At 46.7% G+C, this 21,226-nt stretch overlaps 1 protein-coding gene across 2 annotated transcripts in view; it reads right to left on the bottom strand.

The window, feature by feature from the left end:
* Positions 1 to 21,226, bottom strand: part of LOC138304579 (organic cation/carnitine transporter 2-like) — a 405,840-nt gene that overhangs the window by 70,433 nt on the left and 314,181 nt on the right. For both annotated transcript variants that reach the window (XM_069244749.1, XM_069244750.1), the window contains exon 9: positions 3,817 to 3,952. In XM_069244749.1, the coding sequence (XP_069100850.1) occupies positions 3,817 to 3,952 (136 nt within the window). The remainder of the gene's footprint in view (positions 1 to 3,816; positions 3,953 to 21,226) is intronic.

Below are 21,226 nucleotides of genomic sequence, written 5' to 3'. Positions count from 1 at the left end.
GGTGGGCCACCTCTCCTTTATGGCCCCCAAGGTGTGAGAAGGGAGGAGTGAGGCCAGGAGGTCCTTTTAAGGGGTGACCTCGCTGGGCTGGGCCTCTTTGGAAGTAAGGCGAGCAACCTCCCACCCACCCCGACGACAGGGCAAACAAAGCCTTCATGCACTTATAGGCAAAGAAATGGTCACATGTGAGACATACGTTTACAACAAGATTTTTCTTTACAGGAAACTAAAGCATCGTCGCAAAGCGGAGTTACAGGGCGATCCTAAAGCTTCAAATTGGTTAAAACGCCTCCAGATGGTGATTCCTGGAGCCAAAACCTATTCCTCAGGCTACTTGGAGCCTTTACGGCGGGGCCTGGGATGACGTGACGGCGCTCCTTAATCCCGCAAGGGACAGTTGAAATCCTGAGCAACTGTGGAGACTGGCCGGGGTCTCGCTCTGACTTGTCAGGAGCATGACAAAATTGATAAAGTGGTAAACCACAATAAAGGAACGAGCTGTAAGATGCTAAGCATGTTGGTGCAGAGAACACCAGACGGAACAGCTCTAGCTTTCTCAGGATGGGTGTCGGCCAATGTTTAATAACCTCATCTCCGACACCGGGATCGCCCGTAAGCTAACCCAACCTGTGTAAATAATAAACTTGCGACATATTATACCCACAAACGTTGTCCTAGCATTTATTATATTGCATGCATGATATTGTTGTAAATGCCAATTGCACACACCCTAAGGGACTAGGGGTAGCAGCGCTATGCTATTACTCGACCCGCCGGGCTTCAGATATATTCGGTACAACCTTCCCTGTTCGCTACGGGCCCGCCTTGCCCTTCGGACAGCAGTTTGCTGCACACACCCTCAGACTCTGTCAGACTTCTATGCTGGCCCGCCGCCTTCTCCACCTCTCTTCCTCCCAGCAGTTGAGTGCCTTTACTTGCCTTAGCTCTTTCACTGGGTTCTATCGTGCTGGGCCGGGGAGTTGCACTGCAGCGGCCCCTGCCAAGACTGCCTAGAAGTCTATGAGATGCTTTCCTTGGCCTCTCCAAACCCACACTAAAAAAACATAATTCAGTTTAGATACGAAATTATAGTACTTTTTATATTTACTCTTACAAACATGAAGCCTTTTTCACTTAGCTACTTGCTTTCATTACACTTTGGTTTGCGGCGTGACAACCATCAGAGAGACTGTGAGGCACTTAATGATACAGTTAACTTTTGTAACTTTCACTTGGAACTTAAAACTTAGATTTATTATGCAGGGAATCGACTTTTCATCAGAACAGTCAGGCAAACTCTTCTGCATGTTTTAAATATGAGAAATTATAGCAGGGATTTAAATCTGCCAAAACAGTGCACATACGAACAAGCACTGGCAAAGCCAATAGGCCTCGGCAAACCGAGAGCTATCAGCATTGACAATGCCAAGGTCGTTTAACCATGTATTATGGAGTGGAGTGAATGTATGTGGTGTGGAGTGGAAATATGTGTAGTGTAAATAGATGACATGATGTGGAGTGGAATTGTGTGGAGTGGAATTATGTTGCATGGTGTGGATTTACATGGAGTGGCACTGTGTGATGTGGAGTGGCATGTAGAAGAGATGAATTATGTGGCACGATGTTGAATTATATTGTGTGGATTGGAATTATGTGATAGGTAGTTGAATTATGTGGTTTGGAGTGTAACTGTTGTGGAACTGTGTGGTGTGGAATTGTGTGGCACTGAGTGGCGATTTGTGTAGCGGAATTATATGGCATGGTGTGCAGTGGAATTATGAGGAGTGGGGCGAGTGGAGGGGCGTAGCCAGTATGTTGTCAGAGAGGATGTTAAAAAGTTTTCAAAATTTTCAAAAACAATAATAGTATCAAGAAGGAATGTCTAGATGTTTCTGTGGCACTGGGACACACCTTTTCCAGTACAACCTTACTGTTTGTGAAACATTTTATCATGAGCGATAGGCAAACTGGGCCATTTGAAGCAAACCAAACCTACAACTCCGGTAATGCTCAGGTTCGTTACATATATTCACTAGACTAAACACAGCTGCTTTGCAGCATGGCTTATAGAAAAAAAGCGTTAAGATGTGGCATTGCACGCGTCAGTGCTTTTTCCACTTCATTATTGACCATGCTGCACAGCAGCCTGGCTACTATACAACATGACTAAAAGATTGCCATTGCATACAGAGCCTACTTTAGGTGAACCAAGATAACCGGGTCAAGACAGACTCGTTAGATTTAATCACTCTGTACAGGGACACGAAGGAGAGAAAGAAAAATAAAGGCCAAGCTGCACAGGATGATATCAGGTACACGCTTCGTGTTTGCAAAACAGCAATGCCAGAAATAGGACATACATTTGATGGATGCTTATGAAGTGCTTGTTTCTGCGACTCCGACCAGTCAGTTACATTTGCATACATTTAATTAAAATGAAACTGGATTTAGTGAATTGAGGACAACCAGGGGTAAATTACCCCATAATCACATGGACTTATTGTTTTGCACACTGTGTAAGCGGCTAAGGGTGTTTATTTTTTATCAAGTTATGATATGTATACTATAATTTAAAGCTTGTATATCTCAAGAAAGGGGAAAACCTCACAGATGTATACAAATCATGCCCCAAAAGTATTTTTACATTTCAGGTATAGACAGAAAGCATACCACTCTCGTTCGGAAAGAGCCTAACATTGCAGCACAGTCTGTCTATTGAGAAATCTTTCTTGTCTCTTTGCCTTCAATTGAGTCTTGCACCTCAGGATAACCAGTTTCTGTTACCTTTTGGTCCAGGCACACTAAAAATCTTGTTAATTTGGACACTGAGCAATAAGTCAATGCAGCCACTTTCCCGAAGCAGTTTACAGAAAAACAGATACTGTGCCTTTCTAACATTTGTCACATGAAAAGGCAGCCCACACTTTTAGCCAGTAAAATTATTTTACAAAGCAAACCATGCCACTATGCACTATAACATGCGAAAGCAGTCAGAAAACGAGAGTGCTTTTTTATTAAAAGTGACATGAAAAAAATATGTAGAGCCCAAAAGCCAGACAATGCCTTTTGTAGAAAATGAAACTCAAAGAAAGTGCCAACATAGACAGTAACCCTTTCATACGCATGTCACATAAAGAATCTTTCATGGAAAATGTCCATGAGAGTACATCAGAAAACTCAGAAATGGCGCCTTTCTATGAGATACCCTCAGGTCTCCATCCAAAGCTGTCTGCCAGAGGCACAGGTTCAATGGACCCTCCGGCCACCTCCTGCCAGCAATAAAGTTTGGCAAGACATGAATCTGCTTTACTGCACTTTTACCATGTGTGAAAATCCATTTATTGTCCTGCAAATAGAATGTTGGCAGAGATCAGACAGAAAATATAAATGGAAATAAGCAAAAAAAATCCTCTCACTTTGAAGTCCGAGAAAGAAAAGTAAACAGGTGCCCTCGGAAAACAGTGTGACATTTGATTTCGGTCTGACTGCACAGCAAATGTGGTAAGAACCAGATTTATGGGCCTGTTTACAGAAAATAACCATGGAGCAAGGGAAAACACAAATGCCCCAGTGAAATGCTAAAAAAACAAAACAAAAAAAAAAGAAGAAAAAAGTAGTTCCTAAAATGGGAGCAGTGGATTGATAGTAATGCATGCCATGGATAGATGGGGAGAAAAATGAGAGCGATGATGGAGCCAGCAAAATGGAAGCCTATGGGTGAGGTGAAGCCCACATATTGAATACAACATGTTTCTTGAAGACAGCACATGTGCTGTCTAGCCGAGAACTAAAAACAGTTAACAAAGAATAACCTACCCTTTCACTCTCAGCATCTGTTCAATGGTCTCTGGCAAAGGCACTCCATGAGTTTCTGGGAGAAACAGTGTAAGGATCCCCATAAGCACAGTAAGGCTTCCCATAAGGATGTAAGGCAGAAACTCATCATAGGCACCTAATGGAAAAATCAACACAAAACAATTAATTAGACACTACACATGAGTAAATAATTCAGGGCACAGAAACACAATATTCAGCACATGATCAAAGGATTTCAGTAGATCACCAGAAAAATATCTATGACATCTGTTAATTATCAGAAATGCAACACAAACATATTTCAAATTTAGAACCTGATTTAGAGTTTGGCGGATGGGATACTCGTTCACAAATGTCAATCCAAGAGCCACTGGATATATCAGAGCCACTGGAAGTATGCGATTGAGTGGCCAAGAGATTTTAGGAAAATTATAGATTTGCCGCATTTGCCACATAATCCATAATTTGCTGCATAATCTGCACCACTCATAAAGCTCTTCACTTCTCTTTACCGTTGCACGTCTCTGAGAAACTGAAAATCTCAGGTCCCGTCCAAGATTCAAGAAATGCTTAACTGTCTCTTCTCAAATCCCCACCATCAAGCACAAGAGATACATTAACCAATCTTTCTGTGGAAGCACCACAAAAATTTGGAACTCCTTCCTGTCAAGCCTCTGCTTGACCACATGTAATGTCACCTTCAAAAAAAAGACTTCAAAGATCTTCTCTTTTAAGAATACCTGGCCTAAAATGCTCCTACCTCCTCATGCTCTCTCTAATTGCATACCAATCTCCACCTCCACAATCTTTTGATGATCCTTGGGTGGTCTAATACTGCCTGCTTTTCATCGTTAGGTTTTGCTCTGAATATGTGTGATGCACTCTACCTCCCAGGAGAGGATAACCTGGTGTTTACACCACCTTTAATGTACAAGTATTTTTTCTGTTTGTTCTTGATATGTTCTGCCTTTTTTGTGAAGCACTCTGATGCCTCCATGCACACCTGTGCTATATAACATTATACAAATAAATACAACATGTGATCATTGCAACAAGGAACGCCTAAAACAAGACAGAACTAATAGCTTTCATTGGAAACCAGTCCTGACCCTTGTAGTTAGAAGCCATATGAGCCTGGCAATCAGCCTGAGAGATGAGATGGGTGGCTCCATTGTGGATGTGTTGCAGCCAGCTAACTTGACAGGTGGGAAGATGAAGCTTAAGGTAACTGGTGGGAAGATCAAGATGGGGTTGATACAGTTTTCCAATCTGCTCCTCAAGACTGCATTAACAATCTTGACCTTGTGAGAAAGGATAGGGAAAGGACAGCACTGAAGTATTTGAAGATTGTTGGCGCTTTGTTGTACCAATTGGAGTTCAACGTTTACCTTGAAGGTAAAATAAGCATAAGTGAGACTACAGTGTCAAAGGTTGAGGAAACTCAGCCACTGAAAAATTATAAAGCTACCAATAACCCTGTGCAGAGTCTGATTAAAAGGTATCGGAAGACATATGACCAATGTATGCATCGGCAACATTGTTCCAGTTCTGGGAAATAGCGGATGGAAAGTCCATGGAGCAAGGGAGAGTTTGGGTTATAAAAAATGACTGGAGGACGGTCAATAGTGATTGAAGAGTCAGGGGAAAACATGGAGTAAAGCAAGTGACCTGCAAAATGTATGAAACTGTTTTGGAGAAGTTCCACGATTAAAGACTGGCGATAGGGCTTGTGCGAGACAATGAAAGAGGTTAATTTAGCCATGTACAAAGGTTGCTGAAGAATTACAAATTAGAAAAAGATAATGTGAGGGTGCTCAGTGAGTAAAGAACCTGAAAGCTGGCTCTGGAATGAGCTCCAGGTGGCACAGTGTGTTAGGAAGACTATGAAAGAAGGCACATACAGAAAGTTGGCAATTGAGTCATTGGTCTAAGATTAGCAAAAGCAAGGCAAAATTGAGAAGAATGCATTTCAAAAGGAGTTTCAGGATTATTGTGAAACTGCAAATTCTGGAAGACTGAATGATCCAGGATGGTAAACGTCAACTATGCACAGAGAGTCAGTCTGAGGTAAAACAACTTTCATGGGAAGCATAAGATGTCAAAGTTCATGTTGCTTATCATCAAGTTGAGTTTAATTAAGATTTGATGGGTAAGCAAATTTTCATTTCACACAGCTGTGAACGTAGCCATGAGGGAGGAGTAAAGGCAGAGAGTGCAGTGTACTTATCAAAAGATTGGGGCATTACATTTTTTGTGTAAGCAGTTGCATAGAAAGAGTGGAACCAAAGCAAGCAAGGAAAAGGCTCTGTCCCTGGCCCCTATATGGGACGTTAAAGATGGATATAATGATGGTGCAGTGGGCCTTTCACACTACTGGATCTCACAGCCCTGGCGCCTGATGTACTGATTGCTAAACGTCCGGTAAGTGGTAGAACGTGAGATATTTTTGTTGATATTTTTTAGAAGAAGCGAAAGAGTTTGATAGGTGTTAGAAATTCCGTTGTTGGTTGACAAGGGTTTGCGCTCTGGTCAAACAGCAACCACAATCCTAATGAGGGTATCAGGCAAACCCGAAGTTAACCTGTGTTAACCCTCTGGCAGCTTGACACACAGCAGTAGGCTTAACCAGACTCTCCAGGATTTCGCAAATTGCAAAAATAAAAAATACCAATGAAATCTGTACTTTTGAAAAAAGCCAGTGCTTTTTACAAAAGTGCCTGCAAATTTTGGTAAAAACATTTAATGCCCCGTGGGCCCAAAACTAGTGTTTATCAAGTCCACAGGGCACATGGCGAACCCTTAATGACTAGGGCCCGCAGCGCGCTCCGTGGGTTGTGGGCCCAAAACTTGATAAAAATGAATGCCCTCTGGACCTCATTGCCCTTTATGTTTAATATACACGGGGCACCAGGAGGGCATTCGTTTTTATCAAGTTTCAGGCCCATCCGCCCAAGGGTTACACATCGGGCCCAGGAAGCTTTTTTTTTTTTTTTTTTAATTATTAGGGCCCACTGCCCAAGGGCATGCTGGGGGCTCTAATCATTCTAAAAAAAAAAAATTAAAAAAAAATCGATGTCCCCTAGGCCTGCAGGGGAGGGCGAAGGGGGCTTCTTAGTGTGGCATTAATTTTTATCCAGTTTAGGGCCCACTGTACCTGGGAAACCCGGCGGACCCAGGGAGCATTTCATTTTAAAAAAATGATTAAGGCCCTCTGCCAATGGGGCATGCTGCGGGCACTAATCATTTACAAGAATAAATACCTCCTGTGCCTGCCATGTGCTCTGTGGAAGGAGGGCCCAAAACTTGATAAAAATTAATGCCTCATGGGCCCGCTGTCCACAGCGCATACGGGATGGGGTTGGGAAGCACTCGCTTTTAGAAAGTTTTGGGCCCACTGACCACATTTTGTGGTGGGCCCAGAGGCATTTTTTAAAAAATGATTAAGGCCCAGCAGCCACGGCCACGTAGCGGGCCCAGGGAGCATTCTTTTTTGTTTGTTTGTTTTAATGATTAGGGCCAGAGACAGGCCCGGGGTGGGGGCTTATATATTTTTTTTAATGACTAGGGCCAGCTGCCCGTGGGAAACACGGCGGGCCAAGGGGGCGTTCATTTTTTAAAATGATTAGGGACCTCTGTACAAGGGCCATGCGGTGGACCTCGGGAATACGTCTTTTAAAATAATTAGGGACTACCGCCCTTGGGGAACGCAGTGGCCCAGGGGCATACATTTTAAAAAAATGATGATTAGGGCTTGCCGCCCACAGGGCACAAGGATGGCCCAGGGGGCATACATTTTTAAGTCTCTCCTTTTGGTGTTTAGTTCACTCCCATGGCTACTGGTCCTACTACATGTTGTCGTTCCCTTCAGTTTTTTCTGTTACTTACAGAACACTGTTTATTCAAAAGGTGTTGGATTGTCTTTTCAGAATGTTGTGTTGCGCTTAGCTGATGGCATTTTAATTTTACAATCACCTTGCTTGCAACGTGTCCACACAACAGGAGATACCAGGCCCCCTCATCCTCCCCAGCAAGGCTTACCTGTATTTTTAATTTGTGTGCTTTTGATCAATACAACATTTTTATTAATTTAAGTGCTTTTGATCAATACACAAATGTTAAATACTGCAAACTCCACCCCAATGTATTGGAGCACTTTATACATAATACTCCAGCCCTAGCTTCAAGGTCAGCCGCTCAAGCTCTTACGCCACATCCTCAAGATCAGCATTTAAGATGGCTGGCACTCCTTTGAAATTATATTTTATTATGCATTCCACGGCCGTGCGCGTGTGTGTCTTTTTTTTTTTTTTTTTTGCAGTCTCGCTTTACATGGATGTGTAGTGGTGGTTTTATTTTACAATTTGTTTCCATGCTAGACCATCCCTTTCTTTTTATTAAAATCCTAGGCTTGTGAGCTATACATATTTATGTCTGCTTTAAACAGCTGTGCAGCGTGTCTTTAAAGACTCAAAACTATCCCGATTTGAAAAGATGGGGCATTTTTTAACAAGACCTATTGGCTATGATTGAAGTAGAGAGTGTTACATTTTAAAAGGTCAGCATTACTGATGGGTTCTTGTACACAGTGTAGGGAAGGCATCAGACTTATTTGTCTTTACCTAGTGTACATTTGGCTGATAGACGTCGTGCACTTTAGCAAGACTGCTTACGTTACATGTAAAGTACAGCTGAATGATTCGGTATAACTTCTAAAGACCACATCTTATGACCTCCGTCATTACACACGAAGCTTCAGCAAAGTTAAGTAGGGGTGTAGTAAGGATGCTGTGGATCTCAGTGTAAGCAAGGACAAGCATTTGAAAAACTAATAGGTCTCGGTAATCGGAGAGCTATAGGCATTGACAATGTTAATGCATTTGTGTATATCAATAAAAAACAACCCCAGAGCCATACACAAATGCATTAACATTGCCAACCGCCTATAGCTCTAGGAATGTCTAGACCTATTGGCTTTGCCAATGCTTGTTTGAAAAATGATAAGGACCCGCTGCCCACGGGATACCCGCCAGGCCCGGGGATGACTGTTGCCTGCAGCCTATGGTGCAGGCGATGGGGCCTCAGGGAATACTTTTTTAAAAATGATTAAGGCCCGCAGCATGCCATGGGGCACTTTTTTTTTTAGCAAACTAATAAAAATAAATAGCAGCAAAAATGCAGCAAAATTTGCATATTTTTTGCAACAAAATTTGCATATTTTTGCTCCAAAATCTGCTAATCCATGCCGCAAAATCCTGAAGGGTGGGATCTGCTTAATTTAGAGGCAATGTTTAAAGGATTTGTGCCGCACCTCAAACAGTAAAACAGTGTAAACACCACACAAAAAGATTCCACCCCAGGTTCGAAAAATAGAGCAAAATGTAATAATTAAGACAAGACCAAAACAACAAAATCCTATAAGTTAAATCTGAGTTATGAATTTTTAAAGTACGTTCTGTAAAACAGCGCTTACAAGCAAGAGAGCGCCTATCAGGGATACCTGTTCACGTCGGACTAGGACAAAGTCAAAAGTTCACACCGACCACAATGGAGTGAGGTCCAGCTACAGGGACAGAGTTAAGCCTGCTAAACCAAAGTATATAAATCTTGGTTGGGGAGCGTTGCGGTGGTTCCGAAGCTCAGAGTAGCGGTGATGTGTCGGTTCTGCCCCACACAGCAGCAGCAATGCGCCAGTTCAGATTTGTTGCGAGGCTGTGATGAGAGTTCCTGCTGAGTCAACGGCGATCTAGGCACTGTGGCTTGTGATACAAAGACAGCCGTCGAGGATGCTTTGTTCAATATCTGCGATGCATTCGTTCTGATAAGTACAGAGGCTGTGATGAGGAGTTTTTGCACCCTCATCGAGGCTGCCGTCGACAGCGGATGCGAGGTCTGGCACCAGGAAAAGCATTGCAGTGGCATTTCTGAAGGTGACACACCATTCCCAAGATGCGAGGTGCAGTAGCGATGCAAGTCTGGATACTTTGGTTCTGACCCACGCAGTAGAGGTGATGCACTGGTTGTGTTCCCCACAACAGCTGCAATGCATTGATTCTGCTACCGCTGCAGAGGATACATCGATTCCGCTGGAGCGGACACCTGGGTCCAGGACTAGGATAGTACCACTTGGCAGGGCAGACTCACACATGGCAGAGTCCAGGTGCAGGATGGTTGGAAGTCTTATGGTCCTGAGACTTCAGATCAGGAGGCCAGCCAGCTAGCCTTTGGAGTCACCCAGGGTTCAAGTGATGTATGTCCAGTTGTTCTCACCCAGAGAGGGGAACAGCAGGCCGCAGGGCAACTCAGTGAGGCAGAAGTACAACAAAGCAGCAGTCTAGCAGAGTAGCAGTCCTTCAGCAGGGAAACAGGGCAGCAGTCCTTCTTCCTGGCAGAGTAGTCACTGGTCCAGAAGTGTTCTAAGTTGATATTGTCAAAGGTCCAGTACTTATACCCAATTGGGCCTTTGAAGTGGAGGGACTTCAAAGACAGGCTTTTGGTGTGCTCAGAGGACCTGCCCTGGCTCCAGACTCACTACAGGGAGTTTTGCAGCATGTTGGAAATGCCCCTTTCTTCAAGGTCATCCACAGACTTTTTGCCTTTTCTGTCCATTTTTTGCTGAATTCGTCTGGGCACTTTACCACTGCTAGCCAGTGCTAGAGTGCATGTACTTGCTGCTTAAAGCATGATAATATTGGCTTAGCTACAACAGGCATATTTAATTTACTTGTATGTCCCTAGTAAATTGCACTATAGGTGCCAAGGGACTGTAAATTAAATGCTACTAGTGGGTTTGCAGTGTTGATTGTTCCACCCATTACAGTAGCACTTTAAACATGTCTCAGGCATCCCGCTGCAGAGCATGTGTGTGCAGTTTTAAACTGCCATTTTGACCTGGCATGTGCAGCTACTTGCCAAGCCCAACCCTTTCTTTTTATTACACATAAGTCACTCCAAAGGTAGGTCCTACTTATCACCAAGGACACGGTGCAGTTATTTAAAAAGTTGAGCATGTACTTTTAAGTTTAATATGTCCAGGTACTGAAAAACTGCTAAATTTGTTTTTTGCTATTGCAAGGCCTATCTCCTCCACATGATAACATTGGGATTATCTTAAAACATATTTTAAGTGTAACTCCCAATTGGGAAGAAATATTAATATGGAGTTTGGGGTTTCTGGACTCACAATTTAAAATCACAATTTATTGTGAAGTTGGATTTTAAATTTAAGTCTGAAAATGCCACTTTTAGAAAGTTGGCATTTTCTTACTTTAACCATTCTTTGCCTCTGCCTGCCTCAGAATATACATCTTGGATGGGTGAGAGCGGGCCCTGTGCAGTCGCGCTAGACAGCAACACACAAAGGTAGATTAGGTGTGACCTGACTGGCCTTAATGGGCCATTAACTGGCTTGATGGGGGACACAGCTTAGCACTGCCTCATTTGCAACTGAATAGACTTGTCCTGTGCACCCACAATAGGGATTAACACCCTGTATGGTCACTCCAGCCAGCTTATAGCTAGGACAGGGGAAGCAGGGCATCTGTACATTTCAAAGGCCTGCCTCTGGAAGCTTCTCCCACCTTCCTGAACCAGGGCACCAATGTATAAATACTGGACCCTAAACCCCACCAAATCAGATCACTGCTGGAACCAAGGACACTCCGCCAGGAAGAAGGACTGCTGTGCTGCCAGGACGACTGCCACTCTGCAACTTCATTGCTGTGATGGCCTACTGCTGCTATGTGCTGTGCTGTAGGAGGGACTGCCATTTTGCTGTTTGCTCTGCTGCGTGTGCCTGCTGCTTCTGTCCTGCATTGAGAGGGTGTGGACTTGCTCTTTATATCCTTAATCCCAAGAGTCTACAAGAGCTTGCTGGCTTGCCCTCTGTTCTTCTGCAGTCTCAGGGACATCGAAGACTGTGTCCAACTCTCCTGGTGCTGCTTGACTCTGCCATCTGGGAGTCCTACCCTTGCCTGAGGTGCCCCCTCCAGTACTAGGCATCACAAGTGGGTCCTGCAGCTACAAACTGCAAAAAGCCGCGCATTGCCCAGAGTGCTGCAAAAATATCGACACATTGTGTCCTCGACATTGAACTGCTCCAACAAAAGTACTGTTTAATGAGCCTTAGGTGGGTTCTGTAGCCAGCCTACCCTCCATCATGGTCGGCCTAGATTTTGGATTTGTACCCGTCCCTCAGGACCTCAAGTAACCTTTTTACCGCTGTAGACTTCTGAGCACAGATTTCACATTTAATCTTTAAAAATTCATATCTCAACTTCTACGGACTGGATTTTTGTAATTTTGGTCTTGTTTTAATCAGATAAATATTATCTATGTTTCTAAACTGGTGTATTACCTTCTAAGTTAAGCCTGCTCTGTGCCAAGCTATGAGACGGTGAGCACAGGTTAATTTAAACTGTGTATCTCACTTATTCTGACTAGAATTGTGATCCCTACCTGAACAGGGTACATACCTCTGCCAACTAGAGAGAACATTTCTAACATAGCCCTTTCTATAGAGACAGGATTGAACCTATTCAGGTGTAACTGAGTCTGTGGAGGTTCCTCCTTTCATCTTCCCAGGACAGCTCATCAAGTCACACCTAAGCGCCCATTGTGTGTGGCTGTCTAGAGGGAATACCCAAAGCTCAGCTGTCACCCACCTTAAACAAGTAATCACAGACAGACAGCAGGTACCAAATGGCTAAAGTCACAAATTTTTCAGAATTACAATTTAAAATCTGACTTCACCATAAGTTTTGATTTTAAATTGTGACTCCAGAGACACCAAACTCGAAAAGTGTATTTCTTTCACATTGTGAATTACACTTATAAGATGCAATAGGGTAATGCCAGTGTTATCCTATGGGAGACATAAGCCATGCTGTAGTGAAAATGACTTTAGGAGTTTTTCACCACCAGGACATGTAAAATTTTAAAGTACATGTACTGCGCTTTAGAGACATTGCACCCTGCCCTCTGGATTGTCTAGGGCCTACCTTAGTGGTGACTTTTATGAAGAAAAAGGGAAGTTTGGGGCACAGCAAAAGGGTTGTTTTGCCAAGTCGAAATGGCAGTGTAAAACGGCAAGCACAGGCTCAATGACGGGCCTGAGACATGGTTAAAGGGCTACTTAAGTGGGTGGCAAAATCGTGCTGCAGGCCCACAAGTAGCATTTCAATTACAGGTCTTCTGCATAGGTAGTGCACTTTACCAAGGACTTAGAAGTAAATTAAATATGCCATTTGGGGATATGCTAGTGTTACAATGTTTAGGGGAGAGAGCACTAGCACTTCAGCACTATTTAGCAGTGGTAAGTGGTAAAGTGCACAGAGACCTAAAGCCAGCACAAACGAGATCAAAAAAGTGGAGGAGGAAAGAACAAAGTTCGGGGGAAGGGAGACCACCCTAAGGCTGTCGGGTCAAACAGTAGGCATAAGAAAAGATAGCTTGAAGCACAGATAAAAGTACAAATCTCAGAATGGCTGGAGGTGGAAAACGTGCCTTACTGGAGATGGAGTTTTAAATACGAGATATAGTTTCTTCCATGTATTGTATTTAGCAGTGTGAATGTTTTAACACCTTACTTCACATTTAACTGGAGCAAATCATTATACATTTTCAACCGATCTTTATCTTCCTTGATACTTATACAAGTGTTTTAGATTATCTTATAGCAACATACATATGAATCTTTACTTCCGGCTTTGTTTCGGCCAGGTCCTTTAAGTGCATAAACATTTATAGACTTAAGATTCTGATTTCGAAACTTGCAAACAATAAAATCTCAACTAGAGACTGCTGGGGCTGGCCACAGAGGCTGTGCGTGTATTTAACATATACACTCGTCTCCGTCATTTCTGTGCTGTATCCATTTCATGCCTATCTTTAGTTGCTTGCGGGTGGGAGGTGTAATATACCACACAAGGAGCATATCCATGGCAAGTGTTTTTAAACTTTGATTGTGTGTGATAAGAGTTTTTAGCTTTTGTGTTATATTTTTAATTAATGATAAGTAGGGTGGCAGGGAGACTTCACTGAAGCTGTACTCTTTTTGCCTGGGAAAATCCCTTTGGCATTTTATTTGTGCCAACGTTAATCTCGGACCAACCTATATTTAAAAGGAAATTAACACATTGCCCCAGTGGGTCACTAGGGGCTTTTACCTCTAAGAATTCGTGCATTCTTCTCTGTGTAGTGCAACACTGTAGTTCTGCTCATTTTTTCGACCCAGCTTTCCCACTGCGTGATAGCAGGGGCTAAAGAGGCATTCTGATTCATTACAAACACTCCTTTGGCCATTATGAATGCCCTGCTGATAAAGCTGTTGCCCACCTCTTTGATTCATATTGAGGTGTAAAAACGGGCACAGCTAGCATGCCTCTGGGGTACAAAGTGCTTCTCTGCCCAAAGGTCTCTCTAGCTATACCGTACTACCATACCAGTAGAACCTCAGGGATGTACAGTTCCAGACCATGTAGTAGAACCCTGCTTACTCCTGATAACATCTGAGGCAAGTCACTGATATGTTATTAGAGATTCAGTTAGCCTCCAGGGTGTCATATACCTTTTATGAATGAAGTTGAACTGAGTTTATTTGAAAGGTGCATTACAGGAAGTGTGAGATCTATTCGGAGCATCTCAATGGTACTCTTCTGATTACCTAGTTGCCTTGTACATGAAGGTGCGCTGGAGGTGATTTTATGCTGTTGCTTAACGCTGTTGAGGTACTCAGTGTTGACATGGAATGTACTTTCAAGTTGTTTGGGTTGGGAACCAGAGATCAAGCAGCTGTAACAGCTCAGGCTGTAAGTGTCATTAATTCAGTTGAAACTTTTGAACATTATAAGATTTCAGATAGAAATGAGAAGTTAAAGTATTGCTCAAGAAGTGGCAGCAATTTCCTACTAGCTGATAACTGGTTTACCCAGTTCATCTCTTAGGCTTTTCATATAGTATAACTTAGGAATCTGTAGAGCATAATCAAATTGCAAACAATTACAAATTACCATTTAATTGAAACTGTTCTCTGGCTTTGCCTATATTGACAACCATAACAATAGAAGGCAACATTTGATAAATTATTTGAACCACAGTTCCAAGTGACAAAAGGGTGTGTAGAGCAGCTTAAGCCAACAACCTTTTAAGAAATATGTTGTCAACCGTTTGTACACAGCTTGAATCTGTCACCGACCACTCCCAAACCATGGCTAACCATTCAGCAAACACTTAGGGGGTCATTCTGACCTCGGCGGTAAAAGGCTCTTACCGCCGGTCAGAAGACCGCCATTATACCGCCGCGGCCGCGGTAAACCGCCACGGTCATTCTGACCCACAACTGCCAAACCGCCAAAAACCAGACATCCACGGAAGGCCGCCTCATCAGCGGTCAGCGATAAACTGGAGATGACCAAACCTCCACCGTCACGCCAACACAAACACGCCCATGCCATTACGACCCACGAATCCACGCGGCGGTCTTTCAACCGCGGTATTCCATTGGCGGTACACACCGCCGCGCTCAAAATACACACACCCTTACAAAACACAACCACATTGGACAATTTGAAACACACACACCTGATACACATATACACACCACTCCCACACACCCATCACCATATAAAACACACACCCACATCACCCACAAACCCCCACAAATCGAAAATCAGAGACAAGGCTCAATACACAGAGAGAGAGCACAGGGAACGCAAACCACAACACACACAGGAACCCAACATCATCACCCACACCACATCTACGCACAAAACACCACACACCACCACTCACATCACCACAAACACCACCCCACACCTCATCCACACCACCCCATGGCACCCCAAAGACACCCCAGGTTCTCGGACCAAGAACTCAGGGTCATGGTGGAGGAAATAATTAGGGTAGAGCCCCAGCTCTTCGGCACACAGGTGCAGCACACCACAATAGCCAGGAAGGCGGAGCTATCGCAAAGGATCGTCAACAGGGTCAACGCTGTGGGACAGCATCCCAGAAATCGGGAAGACATCCGAAAGTGCTGGAACGACCTACGGGGGAAGGTGCGGTCGATGGTGTCAAGACACAACATCGCTGTGCAGAAGACTGGCGGCGGACCCACTCCACCCGAATTCACAGCATGGGAGCAAGAGGTCTTGAACATCCTGCATCCTGAGGGCCTCGCTGGAGTAGGCGGAGGAATGGACTCTGGTAAGTCAAATCTCAACTACTTCACCCCCCCCCCAACCACCAGCATGCCAACCCACACCCCCACCCTCACCCCAACCCCCCAGCACACATCCTCCCTGCCAATGTCTCACCAGCACAACCCACCCAAACCAACACCAATCCCTGAATGCCAACACAAACCCATGGACACCCATCACCTAAGCATGACCACTGCACATACCCATCCCCCCCCACAAACCACCCTCACAACTCCTCCCACAAGGGACTGCCAGCACTGGGGGACAAGGGCACCCACAAATCGCACGCCATGGCACACACAGAAGCAATAACCATACTCTTTTACCCCTGCAGGGCCCGAACTCCAACACACCGGCCAGGAGGGTCCAGATTTGTCCATCCCACCCCCAGAACAGGCCCCCAGTGATGACAGCAGCTCTGTCGACCTAGAACCTGATGACCAGCCCGGACCATCGGGGACCTCTGGACAGTCGGTTCCCCACACACAGCCACAGGCCACAGCAGACCTAACCCCCTCTGGGAATACCAGCACAGCTCCCACCCAGCGGGCCCATGCCTCTGTCTCCAGGACGCGTCAATCAGCGGTGTGTCCGCCACTACAGGGCACCCAGGTTGACCCACCACCCCAACAACAGGGACCTGGGGGCAGTGGTAGTGGGCACACCGTCCAGGGGACAGAGGCCCGGGGAAACAGGGGAACTGGGAGGGCTGCTGTGCGATGGGGGGGGACAGGCCCAGGGAACCCACTCTCCAAGAGGCCCTCACCACCATCATGGGAGCATACCACCACTCCCAGGAGACGATGGCGACGGTACTGGCCAGGTTCCAGGAGATCCAGGCACAGCAGGAGGAACGGTACATGGGGTTCAGAGACGAACTCAGGAACATCGGTTCCGCAATGGGGACCATCGTCCAGGCCCTCAACCAGATAGTCACCACAATGCGGGACCATGTGGCACCACAAAGGGCCCCTGTCACTAGCCAGGACCAGGAACAGCCTACCACCTCCGCCAGCGCTAGTGGACAGGAGGCCCCCACACAACAACAGGCCACCAGAACCCCACCTCCTGCTGAAGAACAACCACCCCGCAAGCGGAACCTGAGATCACACAAGAAGACAGAGTAGGATTGCAAGACCCCCGCCAGCATAAGATACCCCCTGATGTCATCTCACTGTCCCACATTGTCACCCTGTCCAACCTTAAACAGCCCCTGATCCATCCTTCCACAGGCATATGGACAATGCACCTGTGAGACTGAGAACTGGACTCTGCCATGGACATTACTCCACCCCCACCCATCACCCTTTTACTATCTTGTACCTATACGTAGCACTTGAAATAAATCACTTATTGCACTTAAAAAAATCAGGAGTCTGCTTGTATTCTTAACAAATGTATTAGACATAACGTTGTAATAATGTTCAGTTACATTGTGATGACAACATACCAATGTCAATACGCTTAAGTCCATGGGCAAACAAAGCAGAAGTCACGCAGTGGGTCATACAGCTCTGAAAAGGGAAGGGAAAATCACAAATCAGTTAAAAGGAACTGGGGGGAAACACAGAAAGTAGAGATGCAGGAGGCCAGGAGTAAATGTAAAATGGCGTGGGTGATTCTTACCTGTGTGCTACTGAAAATACTGTTGTATAACTGTGTCCCTGTTGTCCGTGTCGTCCCCGTCGTCTTCCTCCTCTTCACTCTCCACAGGCTCCACAGCTGCTACAACACCACCATCTGGACCATCCTCCTGCAGGAAAGGCACCTGGCGTCGCAATGCAAGATTGTGAAGCATACAGCAGGCCACGATGATCTGGCACACCTTCTTTGGTGAGTACATTAGGGATCCACCTGTCATATGCAGGCACCTAAACCTGGCCTTCAGGACCCCGAAGGTCCTTTCTATAATCCTCCTAGTTCGCCCATGGGCCTCATTGTACCGTTCCTCTGCCCTGGTCCGGGGATTCCTCACTGGGGTCAATAGCCAAGGCAGGTCGGGGTAACCAGAGTCACCAATTAGCCACACACGCTGTCTCTATAGCTGTTCCATCACATAAGGTATGCTGCTATTTCGCATAACATACGCGTCATGCACTGACCCAGGGAACTTGGCATTTACATGGGAGATGTACTGGTCAGCCAAACAGACCACCTGGACATTCATCGAATGGTAATTTTTTCGATTCCTGTACACCTGCTCATTGTCTTTTGGGGGGACCAAAGCCACATGAGTTCCATCAATGGCACCAATGATGTTGGGGATATGTCCAAGGGCATAGAAATCACCCTTTACTGTGGCCAAATCCTCCTCCTCAGGGAAAACAATGTAGCTCCGCATGTATTTCATCAGGGCAGACAACACTCCGGACAAAACCTTAGAAAACATAGGCTGAGACATCCCTGATGACATGGCCACTGTTGTCTGAAAAGACCCACTTGCCAAAAAATGGAGTACTGACAGAACCTGCACCAGAGGGGGAATTCCTGTGGGTTGGCGGATGGGGGACATCAGGTCTGGCTCCAGCTGGGCACTCAGTTCATGTATAGTGGCTCGGTCAAGTCGGTATCGAAGTATAATATGTCGTTCTTCCATTGTCGACAGGTCCACCAGCGGTCGGTACACGGGAGGATTCATCCTTCTCCTCGCAAGTCCCAGCGGACGGTGCCTAGGAAGGACAACATGGAGTACAGAGTCAAGCAACCCACAGGTTCGTTCACACAGCTTGCACAGTAATTGAATCGCAATGCATTGAATGGCTTGTATTAGTGGCAATGCAAGGCCTAGGCGTGTGTGACGCAGTAGAAATAAAGCCATGTGGGCCCTTGAAATGGCGGCTGCCTGACCTGAGAAGTGTGACAGTGGGATGTGAGGTCAATGCGCTGGCGTGGCACACCGTGGCGGTAGGCGGTCGAAGACCGCAGTGCGAAGGCGCATTGGTTAACATTGAACCGTATGGATTTCATTAGCCAATGACGATGTGCGCCGGCGGTCGCGGTACGCACCGCCGCGGCACGCACCGCCGCGGGCGTGACCGCCATTTTCTATCTGCTTAATCACTCGAGACCTGATCATCCACAGGAGAGGACCTATACTGCAAGTGCTGCTGTGACCTCGGTCTGGAAGATACAATGGCTGCTGCGACTGGGGAAAGGGCCCCTGCCTTCACTTCAGAAGAGTTGGAGAAACTTGTGGATGGGGTCCTGCCCCAGTATGCGCTCCTCTACGGTCCTCCAGACCAACAGGTAAGTACACTGGGTGCACGTTGAATGGGCTATGCCTGGGTTGAGTATGGTGGATGTAAGATGGTTGGGAGGGGAGCGAATGAGGAGTGCAAGGCACGACAGATGAGAGCATGTGCCACATGGCAAGGTTGGGGAGGGGGGGCCAATCACATCTAACATGCAGAAATATGATGATATTTCCTTTCCCACACTGTACATGTCAAATAGGTCAGCGCCCATCAGAAAGTCGACATTTGGCGTGCCATCGCCAAAGAAGTCCGGGCCCTGGGGGTCCACAACAGACGGGGCACCCACTGCCGAAAGAGGTGGGAGGACATCCGCCGCGGGACCAGGAAGACCGCCGAGTCACTGCTAGGGATGGCCTCCCAACGTAGGAGGGGTGCCAGTCGTACCTTGACCCCCGTAATGTCCCGGATCCTGGCGGTGGCCTACCCTGATTTGGATGGGCGCGTGAGGACATCACAGCAGACACAAGGGGGTGAGTATCAGCACGTTCTGCTATATTAGCGCGCAGTGGAGGTGTCTGGGTGGGGGAGGAGGGCTGTGGGTGACATTAGGCCAGGGCGCTTTCTGTAGTGTAGTCCCCTCCTTTAGGCATGGCCCTGTGCCCCCGCCCCCCACCTCTGTAGGGTGCCAAGTACAGCAATCCATGGTCCAGCATCATCCATGTGTGCATTTGTTGTCCATAGACCTGTATGCCTAGTCACAAGTACTGAGTAGTGTACCCCGATTGCGCGGCGTAGTGCAGGAGGCTCCTGTGTCTGTCCTCTCCTACAACGGTGTTGGCAATGCATGCACTCAACCTGTCTTTATTTCTCCCCCCACCCTTTTTCTTTATCTTCTTGTGCATGTGTGCATTAGCATCATCAGGCGGAGGAGAATTGGCATCGGAGCACGAGGGAGCTGCAACTCACATGGCCCCGGTGGTCCATGCTACAGACACCGAGGTCACCAGTGATATGGAGGGCGAGGGGAGCTCCACAACGGGGACCCGTGGAGACGTCAGCAACACCGACACGTCCTCGGAATGGAGCTTCCTAGCGGTGGCGGCAACATCCGTGCCCCCCGCCTCAACAGGTACAGCCGCCACCCAGCGCACCAGCTCCGCCCTCCCAGCAGCCCCGCACCCTTCGCTCCGTGCCCGCTCGCCCAAGAAGGCAGGCATCTCCTTCGCCCCAGGCACCTCAGGCCCTGCCCCAGTTACCCCTGCTGCCCTCAGTGAGGAGGTCATTGACCTCCTACAGACCATCATTGTTGGGCAGTCTACCCTTTTGAATGCCATCCAGGGTGTAGAAAGGGAGGTGCATCGGAGCAATGCATACCTGGAGGGCATTCATTCGGGTCAGGCTGCCCATCAACGATCGTTCAATGCTCTGGCCTCAGCACTGACGGCAGCCATTGTCCCTGTTTCCAGCCTCCCTCTTCTAACTGCCTCCACCCTCTCCCAGTCTCCTGTTCCTCAGCCTATCCCATCCACACCATCTGACCAGCCTGCACACACCTCAACACCCAAGGCCAGCTCATCCAGACATCAGCACCACAGATCCCACAAGCATTCACCCAAGCAACATCCAGATGCAGACATGGCAACAGTCACTACCACCTCTGTGTCCCCCTCCTCCTCGTCTCCCTCCTCCCTCCCTGTGACGTCTCCACTCACACCTGCATGCACACCACCATCAGCCAGTACTTCCATCACCAGCACACCCTCCAGTACAGTCCGCACACGTGCAGTCACCACCCCCACTGCCATTTACACGTCCCCTGTGTCCTCTCCCACTGTGTCTATCACCCCCTCTTCCAAACCACACAAACACAGGCAGCCACCCACCCAACAGCCAACCACCTCACCACAGCCTACGTCACAAGCACCTGCACCCAAAGACAGCACACCTGACTCTCCTACAACCACATCCTCTTCCTCCACTCCCATTCCCACTGCACCTACCCTTCCCATTGCTCCTAAA

The sequence above is a fragment of the Pleurodeles waltl genome, chromosome 7 (assembly GCF_031143425.1).
Source record: "Pleurodeles waltl isolate 20211129_DDA chromosome 7, aPleWal1.hap1.20221129, whole genome shotgun sequence".
Classification (NCBI taxonomy): Eukaryota; Metazoa; Chordata; class Amphibia; order Caudata; family Salamandridae; genus Pleurodeles; species Pleurodeles waltl.
This window is presented reverse-complemented; position numbering and strand designations above follow the sequence as displayed.